Source organism: Tupaia chinensis, unplaced genomic scaffold (genome assembly GCF_000334495.1).
Source record: "Tupaia chinensis unplaced genomic scaffold, TupChi_1.0 Scaffold000257_1, whole genome shotgun sequence".
NCBI lineage: Eukaryota > Metazoa > Chordata > Mammalia > Scandentia > Tupaiidae > Tupaia > Tupaia belangeri.
This window is the reverse complement of record NW_006159737.1, coordinates 3377560-3402042: the sequence shown is the minus strand read 5'-3', so window position 1 is coordinate 3402042 and position 24483 is coordinate 3377560. Positions and strand designations below refer to the sequence as shown.

Below are 24483 nucleotides of genomic sequence, written 5' to 3'. Positions count from 1 at the left end.
AAAAAAAAGTGAAAAACCCCCCCCCGGGGGGGGGGGGATAGCCACGCCACAATCCCTTCTCCTCTGTTGTTCTCTGGTGATCTTGGGCACACACACATATGTGCCCAGCATGAGTTTTAAGCCACCAGGTCCGGGACTTAATTATGGGGGAATCCAGTGACATAACCATTATGCTATCTAGTGGTCCAAAGCATTTCTTTTTTTTAAAAAAATAAAATAAATACTTATTAAAGTTTATTTCTTCTTATTATAATTTGACCAGACAGAGACACGGAGAGACAGAAAGAGGGAAAGTCAGAAAACAAGCTGCAAGGTCTGGGATTCCAACTGTAGTCAGCCATATGAGAGTCCAGCACCTCAACCACCATGACACCTGTCAGCCTCAACCTCCTATTTCTTGATGTACAATAGATGATGGTTAGAGAGCATGTTCAGTGAAAATTCACTGAGCTCTCCACTTATGACCTGTGTACTTCTATAGATACGTACTTCAATTAAAATGTTTACTAAATGGGTGAAGGGAGGAAGAGAAGAAAGGAGAGCGGAGAGGAAGAGACAGAAGGAAAAGGGTAAAAGATAAAGGAAGAAATAGGAGAGAGGAAAGAGAAAGAAAGGGAAGAGAAATAAGAACACAAATACACATAATCCATTTCTTGTCAGATACCTGATGACAAGATCCTGCGTCGCCACCAATGAGCCCAACTTCTTTTCTTGTCTACTAATGTCCATGCTAACGGGATTAATGTTATATTTTTTGCCTAAATGCTCAATTTGAGTCTTCACGTCAGAGCCTATTTGAGGAATACAAACATCCAATTTTAGATTTCCTTTCACTAGTCAAAGAACAAAACACATTTGAACAACTTGAGCAATTTTTTTATTTTACTTTTTCTTTTGTATTATTTTTATTGTAAATTTATTTATTTTGCATTCATTCACTGTATATCATTGCTGCATACAAAATGAGTTTTCCCATCCAGAATACACTATATATTGGTTCAATTAAAGATATTACCATACATGTTATCTTTAACAAGTAATTTTCCATTCCTTGCTTCTTAAATACTTTAATTTCCCCCCCTTGGTTTCCTCCCTCTCATCCTTTGCCATGTCTCACTCTCCTCCCACACTGTCTGGTATCCACAGTTGCTTTCCATGGTTTTGATTTTTTCAATTTTAGAAACAAAACAGTCATCTAAAATTCAAAGTCAACATGTTGTGACTTTTCAAAAATTAGGACACATTTACCTACTGTAATCTCTACATTGCCATCTCTTGACAGGTATTCCAATACCGGCTCAGATACGTAGCCAGATCCAAGAACCAGGACCTTTTTCTTGGCACGCATCGAAAGTGACTGAGCACGCTCCCTATTTTAAAAAGAGAGAGAGAGGGGGAAAGAGAGAGAACTTAAAATTTTATTTGCTTTTCAATAACAGAATCTTGCCATCCCTAAACCAAACAGAAACCTAGATGACAACACAATAGTTTCTTTCCACAGTACTTACAATAAGAGCTTAAGCAGGAATTTCTTAGAACCAGCATTTCCCATTCACTTTAGATTTTGTATAGTGAAGAGCAGTAGACCCTGACAACTCTGAGAGGTATGTCCATAGACTTCCATGAATTCCTGAAACACCTCACTATCCGTGAGGTGCAAATGATGGGCCATTTTTTGGCTGTCTCATAATTAACTTGACCTCACTACTCTATCTTTTGTGGGGACATGATTCAAAATCATGCTAGGCTCTTAACATTGGAAACTGTATTTACTCCTCATAGCAATCCAAGGAGGTAACCATCTGAGGAGAAGAGTATCATCATCTACACTGGAATTGGTTTTGTCATATTATATATCTTTGCGGTTATCTGAGAATGAAGCCATAAAATTGAAGTCAAAATGTTACAAGCTATTTGTAGAAATCTAAGACAAGGAGTAGGCAGGATTTTAATTCCTGAACAGTTTATTCTGTTGGAATTCATACCATTGGTGAAGATGCTGTCTTTTGTATAAACTATAACTTCCAAGGTAGTAACTCTTACCCATCTTTAAAATCACAAATGTTTAAGGTATTTTGTCTTGAATATGGAAGGTACTCACTAAATGTCTTTCTAATCAAATTCTCTGATTTGAACAAGAGACCATAAAAATGGGCTGGGGCCAAGGACTTAAGCAGGAAGCCCTATTGTCTCACAGGGCTTTAACCCCATGAACCTTTTTTTATAAATTATAATTAAATAAAATAAAATGTGTTTCTGCCCCTCTTGCCTCCCAGCCTACCTATTACTGATGAAATCTCCTTTAGCAACCATCTCCTCCCATTTCGCCTCCCAGAGAAAACCACTATTATGGTCATGTATATTCTTTCTAACAACACTTTCTTTCACTTATAGAATTAAAGCATTATTTCGATCTCCAAATGTAAAATGTTCAAAGTGTTTTAAACACATACTTCTAAATGTTATACTGTCTACCCCATCAGTACCTCCAAGCACACCCCAGGTTAATCATTTCTGTGCTAAGTTAACAAGAAGAACATAAATAGGCCAGATTCAAAAGAAGGTAAATTTCCTTTCAAATGCAACATTCATTATCAGTCTCTTAGCACAAAATTCCATTAGGGAAGAAGAGCAGGAAGTTCTAGAAGTTGGAGCCAAGTAGACCTGCTGCTACATGAACTATGGTTCATACGAGTGAAATTATCTTCATGACTGGTCATGTTAGACAGGGCATTAGTTTCAGTAAGTGAGATAATACAAATCAAAAGATAGAGCTATGAAAAAGCAACAAATATCAGTCTGGCCTCATAGCCTCGTTGTTAAAGGAGCTAGATCCCACATGACCAACTAGACCTTGCCCCCAGTGACTTGAGAAATGTACTGGGTGTATGCATGTGCCCCAAACCCTGGCAAGACAGAGAAATGGAGAAGGGATCGAAGCATGACCATGGCTCTCTTGGGGATGCTTTCTCCCTCTCTCTCTCTGTGAGCATACATGCCCTGTGACAATTAAAACAAAATAAATGTGAGTTTACCCTATAAGAAACTTTCCTATGGGTTATATAGTTATTTTTAAATTAAAGATTAAGTTCTTTTAGTGTCTCATGTCAGATTATTGTATTGACACATAAAAGATAGCCATAAACAAATGAACATGTATGGGAAAGGTATAACTATAGTGTTTTTGATCTAGAAAGATCTCTTTATTTACTTTTTTTTTTTTTTGAAGAGAGATTTTTGCTGTAGGGAGCATGTGCTCACTGGAGAAACAGAGAGACAGAAAGTGAGAAATCACTCCCCAGGGGGTGGAGGTGCTGGCCACTCTACAATCCCTTCTCCTCCATTCTCCTCTCAGGATCTTGGGCATGCATGCACCAGCGCCCATCGTAAGTTTTAAGTTGCCGGGTCCAGGACTTGAACCACAGTTGACTACGTGGGAGTGCAGTGACATAACCATTACATCATCTGCTGGACCTCTCTTTATTTATTCCTAATAGGTAGAATCACTGAGAAAGATAAGACCATTGTTTTGTTTTGTTCTGTTTTGACCACATTATTTTTTGGCATCTTCCCCGTAATAAGAATTCCCAAAGAAAATTACCTCTAACCATTTGCTTCTTCACTACTCTCTCAATTGTTAACGAAGAACCCACTTTCCCCAATATTACACTAGACAACGGGGTCCCAACCCTCAGTCAAAACCAAGACTGAAAGCACCCCAGAAAGTGTTAACATGCTCATGTTCCTTTGTAAAAATAACTTAGGCAAGACATGTAAGACGCTAGAAAACTAAGAAGCTACCCAAAAGACAGCCTATTTGGATTTTTGCTTGCTTCCACACGATTCTACGTAAAAGATCAGAAAGCCGAAATGAAGTATGCTACAATTTAGGGGAAAATAATTTACATCTCTTCAGTCAATCACTTAGTTTGGATTTCCTACATAAACAAACATTCACAAAATGTATATATTACATAATATTAACTCCTGTTAAAGCATTAAAAAAAAAAATACTCCTCATATCCAAGATAAGAATAAATGTATAAAGTCAGAGAATTTGAACAATACTTACCTGCTTTCCCGGAGTTTCTGGATATATTTATATTTGTCAGGCAATGTGCCATTGGATGTAATCACTGCCTAAATGTATATGACACAAGACATTTCTTTAGTATTCACATTTCAGTCCTACAGACACAGGCTCATGACTCAGAGAGAAGAGACAGAAAACAGAGATAGGAAAGAGAAATGGGGGAAAGAAAAGGAAGAGAGAGGAAAGCCAGGATGGTAAAGGGGGAAAAAAACACATTCACAGAAAGAAATTCTCATAACTTACATCTCTCACCACAGGAGAAAAATTCTGACTTTCAAGGGGCTGTGTTGCATCAGATAATATCTGAAAGGAAAATGAGATTGGTAAGAGACAACTGACTGGCAGAGAAACCTTTCTGGTGTTTGTATCCATATTAAGATGTTAATCAATGGGGACCAGCAGATGGTGTAATGGCTACGTCGCTGGACTCACATGTAGTCGACCGTGGTTCGAGTCCTGGACCCGGTACCTTAAACTCATGTCGGGCGCATGCTCATGTGTGTCCAAGATCCCAAGAGGAGAATGAAAGAGAAAGGATTGCAATGTGGCCATCCCCCCTGGGGGTGATTTCTCATTTTCTATCTTTCTGTCTCTCTCTGTCTTTCTGGTGAGCACACGTGCCCTATAGCAAAAACCTCTCCGAAAAAAAAAAAAAAAAAGATATTACTCAATGGAGCAAAAAAATTTAGAAAATAGTAGTCTGTGAATCACCAAATATATAAATAATTGTTAATAAGAGCAATTAGCTGTGTCCCCAGGAACATGATGTTGTAGCACAAGTTCCAACTTTTAAACTAAAATTTGATCATGATTATCTTTGTTTGCTCGGACCAAGAAGCTTATTCTTTTAGACCAGTGAGATGTGTCACAGTGAGCATGTTGTCAAATAGCATCACAAGCCACAAGCTTATAGCCACGGTCCTCTCTGAGGGCCTCAGTCCCATTCCAAAGGTTGAAGCTGTTCTATTAAAAGTAAGAGAACGAGATTTTCGACTCAGCAGGTCACCAACCCACAATAGGGAGTCTCCCTCTGGTCAGTATTACTTCTCTATATAGGCACATTATGACCTAGTAAGTCTCAAAGTCTTCACACTTTCCTCCATTATCTTACAAGACTGAGACAGAGGGAACAAAAGTCACACCTCTCATATTAATATCTCAGCATCCTTCTAGTCTTCTCCTCCCTCAGTACTCAATCCTTGAATATACTGCCAAGGAGTAAGGGTGTATAAATCACCGTGGGCAGGAAAGGGCCGACGAGACCATCTTTCCACCCTAATCGTAGGCTAAGAGCTAGAGTGCTCACCCAACTTGGAAGGGAAAAAATGTACCCAGCAGACATTGACAATGGAGAATTTATTTGCAAAATTAAAATAAATATAAAATTACTTTTATGTATCTAAAGCATAAAACAGGTAGGCTAGCTAATCCTGGGACATGGAGTTAAAAAAAAGAGAGAGAGAGAGAGAAAAGAAAAGAAAAAAAGCAAGTTTTAAATAATAGTAATAATAAATTAAATTAATAATTATTTAAATTTTTTAAAGTTTATTTATTGAGAGGTGAGAGAGAGAGGTACCCTCAGAGATCTCATGCCATGATCCTCTCCCTAGCCTTTCCGTCCTGCCAGGATCGCAGCAATGCCTATGCAAAGGCAGCACATCCAGGACAATCTGGAAACTGGCTCCAACCTCGCAGGGCAGCAAACCACTACTACACCACGGCAGCTATGCCTGGAAGCCGCTCTTTATCCTCCAAAACACAGCTGAAGAATTACTGCCTCTGTGAAATATTTATCAAAACCCCAACTGCACCTTGACGGTACGAGCTACATTTGGCATCTTACCATATGCCACCCACATCACAGGATGCTAAGTATTCTGCCTTTGGCTGACTTTTAACAACTGGGTAACAAAAATTGGACTTTAAGGACTATTGAAGAGGGATTCTAGTAAACACCAGATTATCACTGGGATCCTGAAAGATTGCATCCTAAAATAAATGATAAATTTGTAAACATGAGTTCTGCAGAGGACTGAAGCCCAGCTTAAAATCATTTCCATTTCTGTCTTTGTTTATTTTGTTCAGTTATAACAGAATACTTGAGACTAGTTAATGTGTAAAGAACAGGAGTGTACTGCTTAGGAAGTCCCAGAGTGAAACACCAGCATCTTCTCTGCCCTCTGATGAGGGCATTCTTACTGGATCATCCCACAGCAGAAAGTGGAAGTGCAAATGAGCATGGAAGAGAGAGCAGAAGAGGACCAAACTCATCTTTTTATCAAAAATTCTCTCCCAGAATAACAGCATTATTTTATTCATAAGCATACAGCCTTCATGACCCAATCATAACTTCTAAGTTCTACTTCTCAACAATGTTGTATTGGAGGTTGAGTTTTCAACACATGAACTTTGGGGGATACATGTAAACAAGAACCATCTGACTGAACTGGGTGTTTTTCTCCTGGCCTACCTTCCTACCTTTCTCCCTGCCAGAAACAAAGGAAATCCTCTCCAGAAGAAAATCATACCGTATACAAGACCTCAAATTGGCTGTAAAATTTCGTATATGCAATGTTCACTCAAAAATAAATAGGTGGGCTCAGATACTGTTGATAGATTTGGGTTCATCCACAGGAAAACTCTTCAGCAATATCTACTAAATTGGAATGTCCCCTGTGACTCAGAAATTCCACAGTAGGTATAAACTTAACAAAGGAAATGTATACAAATGTGTACCAAAGGACATGTACAATATTCATGGAATTCTTAGTAAATGCCGTGAACAGGAAATAACCCCACATGACGATCAGTAGTAGAACAAATAAACCTTGGTGTATCCATGCAGTGGAACTCTATGTAACAAACAAGAAATAAATTACTTCTAAACTAAACAGTGGATTTCGCAAAGATAATCCAGCATGAGAGATTTTTAGACCCAATAGCGCACCTAAGGTATGAGCACACCTATATAAGCTTCAAAAAAACAACAAAACCGTCCCATAATTAGAAGTCAGGAGCATGGGTTCCTTTAGAGAGCAGAATGAGGATAGTGCTGGGAGAGGAACAAAGAGGTTGCCAAGGTGCTATTGTTCAATTTCTCACCAATGTAGTACACACCTAGGTCTCTTTGTGATAGTTTGTCATGTTGTACAATTATGCTTCACTTACCTGAAATACTTTAATATTATATACTTTTACGTATTATCAAAAATTATATTTATATTTTATTCTTTAATAAAAATTGTATTTTAAGAAATAGACTCATTCTTATAATGACTTACACAAGCCAACTCTCATTCACACCTTATCACAAACTCATTGAACTAGTTTGCTTTTTTGCTGACATCTTTTTTGAGATGAATTATATTGACCAAAAGGCAACTTTGATGAAGGACAAAATAGGAATGAAATATGGTATTCTAAGGTCTAAAAGAAATAAACCATCAATCAAAATTCCAGCACATAATTTGAAAGCTGAAATGGTTTACAGCAACTTCTTTGAGTGGTATGATGTTACAGTAGTTAAAATAAAAAGACATTTGAAGAACTTAACAGTCAAATCTATCCACAAGAGAAATCAGTATTTACTATTTTCTCTAACTGGCTTACTAAAGTAAGAGTTGTGCTGAAATACATAATTTTAGCATTTAAAAACATGAATTATGGTTAACAACTCACTAATATCTCTTCTAGCTACCCTAAAACTCTACTAGTGTCAAGAGTTGATTCAACCTCTTCATTAGGAATAGAGAATTATATTTTAGGTATGGAAGACTAAGCTCTACCAGAACAATCCCCCTATAGATCACGACTATAAACTCTGAACAAAAAAAAAAGAGAGTAGGGACCAGCAGTTAGCATTATGGCTATGTTGCTGGACTCCCATGTAGTTGACCGTGGTTCAAGTCCCGGACCTGGTGGCTTAAACTCATACCGGGCACACGTCCATGCGTGTCAAAGATCCCGAGGGGAGAATGGAAGAGAAGGGACTGCAGCATGGCCATCCCCTGTGAGGGGTGATTTCTCACTTTCTATCTCTCTGTCTCTCTCTGTCTTTCTGGCAAGCGCACACGCTCTGTAGCAAAAACCTCTCAAAAAAAAAAAAAAAAAGAGAGAGAGTAACTATCTACATGTGTTGAGTAAGAAGAGGACTTTCTGGCCAAAAGAAACAATGATGGAGTCTAAAGCAACCACATTCTCCATACAGTGAGAGGGAAATGCCAGAAAGGACAGAGTTAGAGAAACAGAAGTTCAACTTCAGCACAAATTCCGTCCCAAACCTCTAAGCGACCTCCAAACTGACATGTGCAGGCCAGAATGTAGAATATGAAGACAGTTTCAGATAAAGGACAATTAAGCGAATCTGTCAGCAGCAAATCTGTACTATAAGAAGTAATAAATTAAATTATTCAGTCTACAGGGAAATGAGACCAAAAGGAAATAAATGAAAAGTGTCAAAAATGGTAACCATTCAGGAAAATTTGCTGTTACTTCGGTTCTGTTTTTTATACACATATTGTTCGGCCACTTAGCCTGGTATTCATACTCTCCCTGACACTTTGATTCCTCAGCATCAACTGAGTCACATGTCCGACCTAGTCTGCATCAGCAACTCTTCTCAGCCTTAACTTCTCTATGCTTCAGCTTCTTAATCTGTAAAATAGGCTTAATAATGATATCTACCAGGGCCGGCAGGTAGTGTGGTGGTTAAGGACGCTAAACTCCCACATGGCCAACAGCAGTTCAAGTCCCAGACCTGGAGGCTTGCGTTCACACTTTCCCTCTCTCACTCACTCTGTCCCTCTCTGATAAAATTAAAAATAAATAAAGTTAAATAAAATAATTCTCTAAAAAAATAATGGTACCTACCTAACAGGATTCTCATGAGTATTTAATAAAATATATAAAGGGGCCAGCAGATGGTGTGGTGGTTAGGGCGCTGGACTCCTACATGGCCGACTGTGGTTCAAGTCCTAGATCTGGCATCTTGTTTTCTTACTTCCCCTTCTCTGTTTCTCTCTCCCTCTCTTTGTCTCTGTCTCTCTCTCTGGTGAGTGCATGTGATCTACAGCAAATTTTAAAATAACAATAATAATTAATTAATTTAATTAAATAAATAATTCTTTAAACAAACAAGAAAAAAATAAAATAAGCACTTTGAACACTATCTGACACATACTCAGTGCAATATTGTGCCCAACCATGATAATGCCCACTGTCTATATTTTCTTTCTTCTTTTTTTTTTTAGAGGTTGTTTTTGCTACAGGGCGTGTGCACTTGCCAGAAAGACAGAGAGAGACAGAGAAACAGAAAGTGAGAAATCACCCCCCAGGGGCGATGGCCACGCCACAATCCCTTCTCCTCCATTCTCCTCTCGGGATCTTGGGTACGCATGCACACACGCCCGGCGTGAGTTTAAGCCCCCGGGTCTGGGACTCAAACCGCAGTCGACTACATGGGAGTCCAGTGACATAGCCATTACACTAACTGCTGGTGCCTGTCTATATTTTCTAAAGCCTGTTCTATCTATCTTCTGCTATATTCCGAGAGGAAAAGCAAAGGGTCAAAATGGAATATAAAAGAAAAGATCCTAGACTAGAAGTTTGATTTATCTTTGCCCCACTATTGTCCCTTTTTAGCATGAGAGCTCCTGTGTGAAGCTATGAGAAGAACCACATTCCATACCTTTGGAATCATTGCTAAAGGCAGACAGCCATTAACAATGGGAATAAAGCAGGATAGGTATGAACACAGAGCACACGCCCAAATGAGAACAGTTTTCCTTGGTCAACGAAATGGGATTTAGGTAACATTTTCTCCATAGTTAAACACAGAAAGTAAGACATGATCTCAGCATAAACCACCATTTCACTAAATATTAGTGGCTAAAATCCAGTAACATTTTCTATATTTATGATTTTTTAAATCTGTTATAACAGCACAGTAAGAATGTCTCAACATACATTGACCTGGACAGCAGGAAGACTTGAAAATAAATCCTATTTGCCATATCATGAACATTCCAAATAAAATATTCATAATGTAAGACAAACATAATTCTAATTAAGCATGAAGGCAGTGATAGAATCACCCTATGAGACAAGCAAGCATAATGTGTAGAAATTAATTAAATAATAATAATAATGTATAGAATATCAATGAGTATTTCAGGGAAGAGTTGGTATTTCGTTTTACAGCAGATTTCTTAGGTATAGAAGACCAGAACATTGATGGGATCCCTCCACGCTTCTACTTAAAGTCACACAGCTGTTGCTTATGTGACGAGTCTGCTTACCATTTCTTCAACATAGGGGTAGAGCATGTCTCCAAAACATTCTGTAGCTTCAATTGGAAGCTGGGCTGGCAGATTGTCAATGGAACACATCAGAATCCCAGAACCTTCAACGCTAGGAAAAACAATATGTTTTATTCATATGTACAGAATATTATTTGTAAGATGTAACTTGTTCAGATATCTACTCCGTGGTATTTGCTTCATTATTGTTTGTAACTTTGTACAACTCTAGATAGGAACATATACAGAGTTCTAAAACAAAGTTTTTTTCCTTCTCTAACAGCCTATCTCCTATGTAACAGGTATCTTAGTATTCAAATTTACATATGGTTTATGTATCTCATTTTTAAATATGTTTAAGCATATCTCTCCAATATTCCATGTCTCCATAAAGACGTAAAATGTTGAGTGTTTTAGATCAGTATATCAAGGTAAATAAGTTAAGCTGTTTTTGTTTTGTTTTGTTTTTTAAGGTTTTTGCCACAGGGCACATGTGCTCATCAGGAAGAGAGAGACAAAGAGAGAGAGAGAGAGGGAAAGTGAGAAATCACCTCCCAGGAGGATGGCCATGCTGCAAACCCTTCTCCTCCATTTTCCTCTCAGGATTTTAGGCATGCACAGACACATGGTTGGCATGATTTTTAAGCCTCCAAATCCAGGAGCCACAGGGCACATGTGCTCATCAGGAAGAGAGAGACAAAGAGAGAGAGAGAGAGGGAAAGTGAGAAATCACCTCCCAGGAGGATGGCCATGCTGCAAACCCTTCTCCTCCATTTTCCTCTCAGGATTTTAGGCATGCACAGACACATGGTTGGCATGATTTTTAAGCCTCCAAATCCAGGATTTGAACCACAATTGGCTACGTGGGAGCCCAGTGTCTTAGGCACCACGCCACCTGTTGGCCCCAATAAGTGAAGTGTTATTATACACCTCTCATCACCTAATGGCGTTAGCCAACTCACCTGTCATGAATTATGTGCTGGTCTGCATCATACATACAGAAGGGACGCTCTATTGTCGTACACTCAGTCATAAACTCTATGGAGCCTCCTGTGTCAGCTGAAATGTCGCATATGGCCACCAATCTGAAAATAACACCAACACTTAGATGAGAGGATGGAACTCTGAAGTACTCATAAGACAAAAAAAGGAAAATGAAAGGTGCTTGGAACATTTTCTAATGCAGGTGTCAAAAATTCCCAGGTCATTAGGCTCTTTTTCTTCCCTCATAAGCTTCAAGATACTGTGTGGTGCTGGGACAAAAAAAAAAAAAAAAATCTTCCCAGAAGGAAAGAGGAAAGAAGAGAAGAAGGAAGAAAGGAATGAAAAAAAAGAAGAATCAAAAATAGAAAATCCTTTCCCTAGAAAAATCACTGACAACAGGTTACTTAGGTTACTTAAAGTTAACCTAGTTTGCTCTCCTTAAATAACTCATGATGGCTCTGTTATGCTACCGCTACTCTTCTTAGTACTGTATATTTACATTTAACTTTAGTTCCTGAGACAGAGAAAGAGAGAGTCAAGGCCTTTACACCATATCCTCCCCCAGCCTCTGCAGCCAACCAGAATCTGGGCTCACCTGACAGATTCAGGTAGAACTGAACCAGGTAGAAGCAACCTGGAACCTTTCCATATGATCTCCAATACCACATCGCAGGGCACTTACAACTTAAGCCACCATGACTGGGCCAGTGCTACATCATTTTACATGTGATTACATGAAAATCTCTAGAATTATGAAGAAAAGTCTCAGTCTAGTGCCTGAAAGCTTTCGGAGGTTGAAGACAGTTTTCCTGTTCAACCTATAGTTACCACCTGTCCACACTGCACTGGAGGTAGGCGTTTTAGATTGTGCTTTAGTGGCTCCAAATTCATCGAGCACCAATCCTATCACTCGAAATGCTTGTCTGTTGACCTCATAGTCTTCAGGACACTGTGTGGTTCAGGACACATCCCGAGCCCCTCCTCCCACCCCGTAACCCCCAAAATGATTTACAGACACACGACTGTGTATAAACATGGCAAATAAGTTATTGAATGGTATACCACAACAGAGGGGGAAGAAAGAACAGGTCATTGCCAAATATTTATACAATTTAAATATAAATATATAAAAAATATATATGATTTTTTAAGTAAAAGCTAGTAGTCTAAAAGTCAAAGTTACACAACACACAACACAATATAATGGTCTTTGTTAAAGATGCACACATGCTTTGGGAAACCATGTTGGGGCCAGCCCCACGGTCTATTGGTTAAGGGAGCAAGATCCCGCCCACATGATCTACCATAGTTTGAATCCCAGCCCCCGTGGCTTGAAAAATGTACCATACATGTGTGTTTGTGTACCCCAAATCACAGCAGGATGCAGAAAGGGAGGAAAAGGGATTGCAGGGTATCTAAGCTCCACCAGGGGTGCTTTCTCCCTCTTCTTCTCTGTCTCTTTCTGGTGAGTGCATGTGCCCTATGGCAATTTAAAAAAAAAAAAAAAAAAAGAATATGTACCTAACAACAGTTAAATGTAAATCAGAAATAATCAAATAAATTTTCTTTAAAAACTCTCATGCCTTCTCTCCTCCCTATAAGGCTTTGCTGCATGCAATGCTCCATTTTCTTCCCAGCTCCTGTAATGTTATTGCTCCTCGCGTTCCTTTGCCATTTCCTCTGCCAGCCACGTACATGAGAGCAGCAAACTCCTCTATCCTTCAGCTCAGCAGAGAACCAGGCAGACTAGGTGATCCATAAATATGTATTGATTAATCAATTAATCCAATATTTATTAATTACTTGAATTCCTATCATGTAACAGGAAATGAACTGGATACTTGTGGCCAAGATAAACAGGACCTCTGTCCTTAATGAAGTTAAGTTCTAGTAGAGGGGAAAAAACTCATAAATATAGAAAAATAAACTATCGTAAATTTAGAAAAACAAACTGAGTAACAGAGCAGAGAGAGATGAGGATGGGGAAGCAGGACAAGAATTCTCTAAGGGGGTTGCTTTGGAGTTGTGTGTGGAGTCACCAATGTCAAAAGAGAGTTTTGAGAGAACCAGAAGTTAGCGTTAAGGATTATGTCGCTGGATTCCCACGTAGTCACCGCAGTTCGCGTCCCGGACCCGGATGGCTTAGAACTGATGCTGGGCATGTGTGCCTGTGTGCCTGAGATCCCGAGAGGAGAATGGAGGAGAAGGGATTGTGGATTGACTATCCCCCCTGGGGGGTGATTTCTCGCTTTCTGTCTCTATGTCTCTGTCTGGCGAGCGCACACACTCTATAGTGAAAACCTCTAAAAAAAAAAAAAACAAAATAAATAAGTAAGAGAGTTTTGAGGACTAGCCAGTAGCACAGTGGTAAAACAAGACACTGTGGGGCTGACCCACCTGGGAAGGTTCTAGATTTACATCCAGAGACCTCCCTGAACATGCTGGGAGGTGTGTGCCCATGATCTGGGCTGTTGAAGCTGGGGGTGGCTTGTGACATGGAGAATCTATTGGGCATGTCTTTGCTCTCTCTCTCTCTCTTTCATGAAAGAAACAAGGAAGAAGGAAGGGAGGGAGGACAGAAGAAGGAATATTTTCAAAAAGAGAGCATTTTGGGGTCAGCAGGTGGCATAGTAATTAGGCCAATGGCTGACCACAGTTCAAGTCCCGGACCTGGCAGCTTGAAACTCACACCAGATGACTGTGCATACATGTCCAAAACCCTGAGAGGGGAATGGAGGAGAAGAGAGTGTGGCCATCCCTCAGGAGGTGATTTCTCACTTTCCCTTTCTCTGTCTCTCCAGCAAGCACATATGCCCTATAGCAAAAGTCTCTCAAAAAAAAAAGAGTTTTGAGGCGGAAAGATTCCCTGTCAAATGCTACCAAAAAGTCAAGTGAGGTCAGGCAAACAGCTAATTATTAACAATCATGTCTTGTGATACATGGAAACGTAATATTCTTTGATCCCCTAATCATGGGTCCTGCGGCTAAAAATCTGCCACTTTGGCTAACGTCAGATCCTTACTTGTGTGGCAATGCAGGGCAGCCTTCCACACCAGCAACCGAGAACTTGCCCGGAGCCAGAAGACTCTGAGCATCTTGGCGGGTTAGCAGGCGAGGGGTGTTTTGTTCCCAGTAGATTCCGTTAATTAAGCAAGTTGTATAGGGTGCAATCTGTAAGGCAAGTTTCAAGTTCAACAACAGGAAACAGTCTTTTTCAATACAGCATGCTGAAAGAGAGCCATCAGTCAAGTCCAGGAGAAATAGTAAAATGCTCCCTCTAATGGACTTCGACATCGTTCAGTCAGTGGCCATCTTTTGAGGCAAAGTGAGTGCCCACCCATACTGTAGTAGAGAATTATGCCATGAGAGAGGACTACATGGGGACTTCAAAAAGTTTGTAGAAAATGGATTTAACATGTACATTTATTCGATGCAAAAAAAAAATGTTTAATTCATACATAGTTCTTTTCATCATGGGTATTTTCCCTGTACTTTTTGAAGACTCCTCCTATGTGAACATAATAAGCATATTAATATTTTTGTGCTGCCAATATGTTGCATAGCAAATAAAAAGGGAAACATAGCAAACCAAAAGGTAAGGACAAAGTCAAATGACCCAGCGCTCTATTTCCAGCTCAGCCACCACAGACTATGCTCTAAATCATGCTACCTCAACATCTCTGGGCTCTGCTTTCCTTACCTGCCAGATGGGGATAATACGTACCTCATTCCTCAAAGGAATGCTGTAAAGATTAAATCAAGACATCTGTAAGCTCCATGGAGAAATGTGCTACCCGCATGCACACATGGTAACTAGGTTACTAAAAGTTTTCGGATGTGTCCAATCACCAATATTTATGTGACTGGGGGAAAAGAAGGGGTGGATTTGACCAGATTCAAGAATTTTCAGCTGGAAACTAGTTTTGTGATTTGTATTTCTCAAATAGCTCAAGCATTCTCAAGCCAATGGTAAGCGTTCTTGTCTATATCATGATGTAACAGCTACGTTTCATACCAGAATCTAAAAAGGCTATGTTGTTCATGTTTAAAATTATTTAAAGCATTCATTTTCACAATAAATGCATACATTTTTGTTGTGTTTATTGTTTGGTTTGTTGGTTTATTTTGAGATGGATGGTTGCATGATCAATGACTACAAGATCTTTGCATATATTACTTTTTTTTTTTTTGGAGAGATTTTCGCTATAGGGCACGTGCGCTCACCAGAAAGACAGAGAGAGACAGAGACAGAAAGTGAGAAATCACCCCCCATGGGGGATGGTCACGCCGCAATCCCTTCTCCTCCATTCTCCTCTCGGGATCTTGGGCACGCACGTACACGCACCTGGTGTGAGTTTTAAGCCACCAGGACCGGGACGCAAACCGCAGTCGACTATGTGGGAGTCCAGCGACATAGCCATTACGCTAACTGCTGGTTCCCTTGCCTTTCTTATAAAATGAGGTCAGAAAGATTTTATGTGTAAGTAGCTTCTTTGTAGAACGGGAATAAGCCTGTGCTTATCAAGTTATACTGTTTCACCCTGGACCCTGTCATTGGCATGCATTTCAAGGCAGCTAGCTGAGGTTTTTGACTGCAATTTACGGCCATAGAAAGGATAAAGCTATGTTGAGATCAAGTCTCCTAGGCATTATACTTTGCCAACAGTGCTGACTAATGCAAGGTAAGAACAGAAAACACTTATTCACAGGAAATAGTTTAGCACTATTGGGCACAAACACAACTGAAGTAGAACCAGAGCCAGAGACAATGAAGCCAAGGGCATACCCACAAAGACTACCACAACCAGTAAGCAGAGGACACTCCAAACAACGGTAAAAGCCTGGGTCCAACTTGGAATACCCAAAAGACTCAGAACAATTCAATACAAGGAACTTTTAACTAATGTGCACATTCATCACTTCTCTCCTTATAAAACATCCTAACTATAGTATATCATTAGCAACCAACTCAAAACCTGAATATGATACTCACATCGGTATTAAAACGACTTATGTAGCGCTCAGGATATTTGTCATACTCTACAGGATCATATACACCATCTGTTTTCCTGACAAGATGATGATGACGACTTAACACCGTCCCGTACACTTTTCTGAGGTCTTGCAGAGGAGAATGAAATTAGCAAAGTGGGTGACAAATGATTAAGCTGTTTGGTGATAAAATATTATAAAACAGAGACTGTTAAAAAACAGTCAAAGATAACAGTTATACCTTCTCCTTACCTCCGGTTTGGGAAACTTCTTTTAATTCATGGGGTTCCACATACTCACAGGGCAATTCATTAAAAATTTTACTAAAAGTTTTCGGATGTGTCCAATCACCAATATTTATGTGACTGGGGGAAAAGAAGGGGTGGATTTGACCAGATTCAAGAATTTTCAGCTGGAAAGTAGTTTTGTGATTTGTATTTCTCAAATAGCTCAAGCATTCTCAAGCCAATGGTAAGCGTTCTTGTCTATATCATGATGTAACAGCTACGTTTCATACCAGAATCTAAAAAGGCTATGTTGTTCATGTTTAAAATTATTTAAAGCATTCATTTTCACAATAAATGCATACATTTTTGTTGTGTTTATTGTTTGGTTTGTTGGTTTATTTTGAGATGGATGGTTGCATGATCAATGACTACAAGATCTTTGCATATATTACTTTTTTTTTTTTTGGAGAGATTTTCGCTATAGGGCACGTGCGCTCACCAGAAAGACAGAGAGAGACAGAGACAGAAAGTGAGAAATCACCCCCCATGGGGGATGGTCACGCCGCAATCCCTTCTCCTCCATTCTCCTCTCGGGATCTTGGGCACGCACGTACACGCACCTGGTGTGAGTTTTAAGCCACCAGGACCGGGACGCAAACCGCAGTCGACTATGTGGGAGTCCAGCGACATAGCCATTACGCTAACTGCTGGTTCCCTTGCCTTTCTTATAAAATGAGGTCAGAAAGATTTTATGTGTAAGTAGCTTCTTTGTAGAACGGGAATAAGCCTGTGCTTATCAAGTTATACTGTTTCACCCTGGACCCTGTCATTGGCATGCATTTCAAGGCAGCTAGCTGAGGTTTTTGACTGCAATTTACGGCCATAGAAAGGATAAAGCTATGTTGAGATCAAGTCTCCTAGGCATTATACTTTGCCAACAGTGCTGACTAATGCAAGGTAAGAACAGAAAACACTTATTCACAGGAAATAGTTTAGCACTATTGGGCACAAACACAACTGAAGTAGAACCAGAGCCAGAGACAATGAAGCCAAGGGCATACCCACAAAGACTACCACAACCAGTAAGCAGAGGACACTCCAAACAACGGTAAAAGCCTGGGTCCAACTTGGAATACCCAAAAGACTCAGAACAATTCAATACAAGGAACTTTTAACTAATGTGCACATTCATCACTTCTCTCCTTATAAAACATCCTAACTATAGTATATCATTAGCAACCAACTCAAAACCTGAATATGATACTCACATCGGTATTAAAACGACTTATGTAGCGCTCAGGATATTTGTCATACTCTACAGGATCATATACACCATCTGTTTTCCTGACAAGATGATGATGACGACTTAACACCGTCCCGTACACTTTTCTGAGGTCTTGCAGAGGAGAATGAAATTAGCAAAGTGGGTGACAAATGATTAAGCTGTTTGGTGATAAAATATTATAAAACAGAGACTGTTAAAAAACAGTCAAAGATAACAGTTATACCTTCTCCTTACCTCCGGTTTGGGAAACTTCTTTTAATTCATGGGGTTCCACATACTCACAGGGCAATTCATTAAAAATTTCCTGGGCTCCCTATAAGTAAGGAATGGGAAAATGAAAAAAATCAATGGGAAAAGAATTGATATGGTTTCCTGCAAAGATTCTGCTGTTGCTCCCCACAATTACATAGCTCCACTTGCCCTGCCCTGCAAACAGAATTGTAACACAGAGGTGCAGATATGCTTCCTGCATGCAGTCTGCAAACTAGTTTTTTTTTTAAAAAAAGGTTTTTGCCTTAAGGTGCATACACTCACCAGACAGAGAGAGACAGAGACAGTGAGAGGGAAAGTGAGAAAAGACCACCGAGGGGGAATGCCCATGCCGCAATCCCTTCTCCTCCATTCTCCTCGCAGGATCTTGGGCAGACACTCACATGCATCTGATGTAAGTTTCAAGCCACTGGGATGGGAATGCTAATCACAGTCCAGCAGCATAATCACTCCGCCATCTGTTGGCCCTGCAGACTAGCTTTAATTCCAGTTGGAAAAGCATGCATTAGAAGGAGCTTAACTTTTTTACTTAAGTTACTCAGAATATCTACAAGACTGTTTAGAAGTGAGAATCCAATAAAATACTTCTGTTTACTGTTTGCTCCACTGCAGAAATTATTTACAATGGGGAAACTATATTTTCTACAAAGAAAAAAAAATAAGATACCTACCTCAAAATATGATACAGAGATACCCTACCTGTAAAATATTTTCTCTGAAGAAATATTTATGTTACCATTACAAGTTTCTCTGTACTTCTCAGGGCACATGCATTCTCAAAGCCACTCCAAGAAAGAAAAGCAGTAATTCCAGTCTTTAATTAAATATTCCTGATATCTTATTGGCAAAACTCCAAGTAATATTTTAAAATACATTCTGGGGTCAGTTCCAAACTTAAGGAAATCTCAAGACCAGCAGTTAGTGTAATGGCTATGTCACTGGATTCCCATGTAGTCAACCGTGGTTCGAGTCTTGGACCCAGTGGTTTAAACTCACGCCGGGCGCATGTGCATCTGTGCCCAAGATCCCGAGAGGAGAATGGAGGAGAAGGGACTGTGGCGTGGCCATCGCCCCTGGGGGGTGATTTCTCGCTTTCTGTCTCTGTGTCTCTCTCTGTCTCTCTGGCGAGTGCACGCGCCCTATAGTAAAAACTTCTCAAAAACAAAACAAAACAAACTTAAGGACATCTCAGTGGTGAAAGTGTGAAAGTGAAACCCTAAGAACAGAACTATACACCATTAACAATGAGTTACTCCCCTTTCCCCCAATCAGGAAGGAAGGAAGGAAGGAAGGAAGGAAGGAAGGAAGGAAGGAAGGAAAAGAGGGAGGGAAGGAGTAGCATTCCAAGCATTTGGTAGTTTGGAATCAACTAAAAATAAATAAAACATTGGAATCATTATTGCTTCTCACTATGAGAAAAATATAAGACAAGTATCATAAATAGAATGCCCATTCATTCTCTTTAAATGCCCGCAAAATGCCCACATTCTTTAAGTTAGAGTCAGTTTCAGACTGCTTTACCAAAAGAGAAAGATGGAATTTACCTTGGACACGTTACCAGTCCCTGTGAACACAAATGTTAAGGGCCCTATTGACTTTGGCATCAAACCCAGAGATATTTCATAGCCAGCATCACGGACGGCTTGCACAGCCTGACTGCTATTCCTGTAGTTATGAGCCATGCCAATGTGCTGAAAGCAAGCACACACGATTCCAGTTATCCACCAGCCAGGACATTTATTGATTCTTAAAATGTGATATGCATTTTCAAAAGAATAAACATCTCTCACCATAAAAGGTGTGTGGTGTCCCAAAGCAAGGAGCCTTAAACCCATTCCGTGCAAAATGTTGATCATTCCTATTGCAGAATTAGACCAATACAAAGACCATTAGTTGGAAGGAGTTGACGCGGTTCCCTCTGCCCATTCCACAACCTGCTTGATCCTGTAGTGTCTCTCTTCCTGTCTAAGGTTAATCTCTGCACCTTGAATCCATATCCTAACCTTTCTGGCTTCCCTAAGGAGTTCACTCTAGAATTATTCCCTTCACTGTCCCTCTCTACTGGTACATTCTTATCAACACTGAAACACAGCTCCATTTCTCTCGTGCCAAAAAAGAAAGAAACCAAGTCACCATTGACCTAATGGCCCCACCCGTGAAATAACTAAACTCAGTAACCACTTTTCAGATACTGACTTCCTCATCAGAATTATTTGGCAGTAAAGACTTCTTTGCTGAAACAATCCCTTCCCTCAGCATCCTGACTTCCAATTTTCCATTCCATTTTCCTGTGGACTCCTCCTCCCATGCACATTCCTTCTCTATTAGTCACCCTCAAGATTCTCCCCTGGGCTCCATTCTCTTCAGTATCTATTAATACATTGTTCCCCTAGCTCATCTTATCCAGCCCTAACTTTTAAGGACAGTCTGTCTGTAGATGACCCCAAGCCTTATTGTCAATACAGAATTTTACCTTTTGGTTTCAAAGCCTAGCCAATGACTTTCTGTGTCAATTTGAGTATCTGTCAGACAGATAAAACTTAGCAATGCCTGTAACAAAGCGCAAAGCATCCATTTTCTCCTTCTTCTTAGGAAAAGAACTTTATAGATGTCCTCCATACACTCATTCACACTGAGTTTTTTTGTTTGGTTGGTTGGGTTTTTTTAGAGGTTTTTGCCTTAGAGCATGTGTGCTCACCAGAGAGAGACAGAGACAGTGAGAGAGAAAGTGAAAAATCACTCCAAGAGGGGGATGGCAACACTGAATCCCTTCTCCTCTATTCTCCTCCTGGGATCTTGTATACACACACACACACACACACACACACACACACACACACACACATGCCCGATGTGAGTTTTAAGTCACTAGGTTAAGTACTTGAACCACAGTCGGCTGTGTTGGAGTTCAGGGATGTAACTGCTATGCCATCTGCTAACCCCTCCGCTGCATTTTTTAAAATCATTTTTTCAAGGTCATTTAAAAAAATCAATCTTCAATAAAACATTCTAATTTACAGGGTATAGTTTTGGGTTGGCAAGTGTCATGATGGCTAAGACACTATACTCCCACATGGCCAAGCATGGTTTCAGTCCTGGATGTGGCGGCTTGCTTCCTTACTTTCCCTTTCTCACTTTCTCTCTCACTGGTTTGACTTGAAAAAAATATATATTAATAATGGCAAATGGAATTAAATATATATATAAATAATTCTTCAAAAAACTCAAAATGTATAGTTTGATAAATACTAACAAATACATATGCCTTTGTTACCATCACCCTAATCGAGAAACAGAATATTTCCACCAGTCCCTGGTCCCAGACAACTACTGACAATTCTCTGTATATATTCCGTGCTTCTGTAGTTTCATACAAATAAAATTCTAAACATATGCGCTTTTTTTTTTTAGATTTATATATATTTCATGTGTATTGATCACTTGTTTCTTTTTATTGCTGAAGAGTTTTCCATTTTATGGACAACTTTTTATACCACAATTTATTTTCCCATTTCTCTGCTGATAGACATGTAGTTGTTTCTACGTGTTACGAATGGGTCTGCTATTAAAAAGAAGTTCTTTGCATAAAATACTGCACTTTGGGTAGGTTTTGTGGCCTAATGGTTAAGGTAGCTGGATTTTGTATGGCCAATTGCCCAGTTTGAATCCTGGGCATGGTGGCTCGAAAAATATGCTGGACATGTGTTGATGAGTGCCTAAAATCCCGAAAGTAGGTGAGATGGAGTAGACAGGATTGCAGCATTACCATTCCCCATGGAGGGTGCTTTCTCCCTTCTCTCTTTCTATCTCTCTGTCTCTCTCTGGTGAGTATATGCAACCTCTAGTCAAAGAAAAGAAAAAAATTGTATTTCCTCCAATAAATGCTTATAAGTAGAAAAATATGTGCTTAAATATTCGAGTTTTTCTCTTTTTCCTTGAATTGGTTTTGGTAATTAGTATCTTTCAAGGATGTGCCTCATTCAGCAAGGTTGTCAAATTTTATTGGCTTATTCATAATATTCCCTTGTCCTTTTAATATTTATAAGACCTGTTGTGAGGTTTCCTCTTGTTTTCCTTATTAGTAAAGAGTATCATCTCTAAAAGCACCAGCTTTAATTTTATTGATTTTTCTCTATTGTTTTCCTGTTTTGATTTCATTTATTTTACCTTCTATCTTTATTATTTCTTCCTTGTACTTGGCTTTAAGCCTACTTTCTCCTTCATTTCCTCCCTCACCCCTCCTCCTACTCATCCTCCTTCTTCATTTTTTAATTGCAAAGGGGAATATGTACTCACCAGAGAGATAGAGAGGGAGCAGAAAGCACCCTCTAAGTGAGCATAGTCACACTGCAATCCCTTTCCTCCATTTTTCCATCTTGGATTTTGGCTATTCATGTACATGTATGTGCTCAATGTGCTTTTGAGCTCAGTGAGATTCAAACCAGTCAGGCATGCATGATCTGACTTCCTTGACCACTAGGCTATAAGACCAGCACTACTTCTGAAGGTGGAAGCTCAGATTATTAAATTGAGAACTTTCTTTAAATGTGTTCATGTTGGGGGACCAGCAGATGGCATAATGGCTACGTCGCTTAACTCCCATGTAGCCAACCACAGTTCAAGTCCCGAACCCAGTGGCTTAAAACTCACACAGGGCATGTGTGCATATGTGCCCAAAATCCTGAGAGGAAAATGTAGGAGAAGGGATTGCTGTGTGGCCATTCTTTTTGGGGGGTGACTTCTTACTTTCTGTCTCTCTGTCTCTCTCTGTCTTTCTGGTAAGAACATGCACCCTATAGCAAAAACCTCTCAAAAAAATGTGATTGAATGTATTAAAAAATTAAAATAAAATATATATATTAAAAATATCTATGTTAATAATCCTATAATTCCTTTTAGGTATTACTTTCTCTACAACTTATTTACTTTGAATGCTGCATTTTAAATTTCATTCAATTAAAAATATTTTTTCTGATTTCTTCTTAATCCATGGGACATTCAAAAACACACTCATTATCTTCCAATATTTGGAAATTTTCCAGATATCTTTCTGTTATAATTTCTGGGTCAATTTTATTACAGTCAAAGGACATACTATATGATTTCAAACCTTTTAAATTTATTGAGAATTTTTTTGTGATCCAGAATATGGTCTGTTTGGGTGAATGTTCCTCGTGACTTGAAAGGAATCTCTATACTGCAGTTGTGGCTCAAGTGATCAAAACAGTTAACAAAATCTAGCTGGTGGATAATTTTTAAGTGTCCTATGTCACTACAAATTTTCTGTCTGCTTGTTCTCATAATTACAGGAGAAAGAAAGCATGTTTAATTTCCAAATATAGTAGGGGATTAATTTAGTCTTTTTTTCTTTGAAGTCATTCAGTTTTGTTTCTTGTATTTTTATTTTATTTTTTACTATAGAGCATGTGCACTCACCAGAGAGAGAGACAAAGAGAGAGAGGGAAATTAAGAAAGCACCCACCAGAAGGGATGGCCACATCACAATCCCTTCTCCTCCATTCTCCTCTCAGGATTTTGGGCATGCATGCACATGTGCCCAGCATGTTTCTCAAGCCTCTGAGTCTAGGACTCAAACCACACATTGGGTTAACTGGGATCCTGCCACTTAACCACCATTCCACGGGCTGGTCCTTCATTTTTGTATTTGGAAGCTTAGTTTATCGATATATACACATTTGAACCACGATGCACTTGCAGAGAACCGATCCCTGGTCTTGGAAATAGCTTTCCTGATACTAGGTAATCGTCTCTGTTCTGAACCCTACTTTGTCTGACATTGATTTAGCTGCTCTGGCTTGCTACTTATGAGTGTTTACATGGCATATCTTTCTATATCATTTTTTTCCTCCTTAACTTACTTGTGTCTTTATTTCTAAAGTGGACTCTTTATAAATAGAATATAGTTGAGTCTTGCCTTTTTGCCCTTTTAATAATAGGAGTTCTTCAGGCCATTAATATAACTACTGATATCTTTGACTTTATAGGTATCGTATTGTTGTGTTCATCTTGTCCTATTCTTCCTTTGTTCCTGTTTTCCACTTTTTCCCCTATTTCTGCATGAATCGTGTATTTTTTAGTATTACGTTTTAACTTCGCTATTGGCTTATTTTGGTACCTTGATTTGTTTTTAGTGATTATCCTAGATTACATAGTGTATTTTTAACTTATCATACCCAGCTATTAAATAACGTTATGCCACCTCAAGTATAATAAATGAGCCTTACAAAAGAAGTGTGTTTCTATCTCCATTCTCCTGTCCTTTGTGCTACTGGTGGTATGTTTTACTTTTACGTATGTTATAAATGTCACAACTGT

At 39.3% G+C, this 24483-nt stretch overlaps 1 protein-coding gene across 1 annotated transcript in view; it reads right to left on the bottom strand.

Annotated features, from left to right (window-relative positions):
* Window positions 1-24483, bottom strand: part of AASS (aminoadipate-semialdehyde synthase) — a 74413-nt gene that overhangs the window by 23564 nt on the left and 26366 nt on the right. The window contains exons 5-15 of the mRNA XM_006149214.3: window positions 19938-20005; window positions 19692-19838; window positions 18112-18190; window positions 17861-17988; window positions 14396-14544; window positions 11352-11474; window positions 10390-10501; window positions 4337-4396; window positions 4073-4140; window positions 1249-1370; window positions 665-791 (exon numbers count right to left, since the gene is read on the bottom strand). Of these exons, the coding sequence (XP_006149276.1) occupies window positions 665-791; window positions 1249-1370; window positions 4073-4140; window positions 4337-4396; window positions 10390-10501; window positions 11352-11474; window positions 14396-14544; window positions 17861-17988; window positions 18112-18190; window positions 19692-19838; window positions 19938-20005 (1183 nt within the window). The remainder of the gene's footprint in view (window positions 1-664; window positions 792-1248; window positions 1371-4072; window positions 4141-4336; window positions 4397-10389; window positions 10502-11351; window positions 11475-14395; window positions 14545-17860; window positions 17989-18111; window positions 18191-19691; window positions 19839-19937; window positions 20006-24483) is intronic.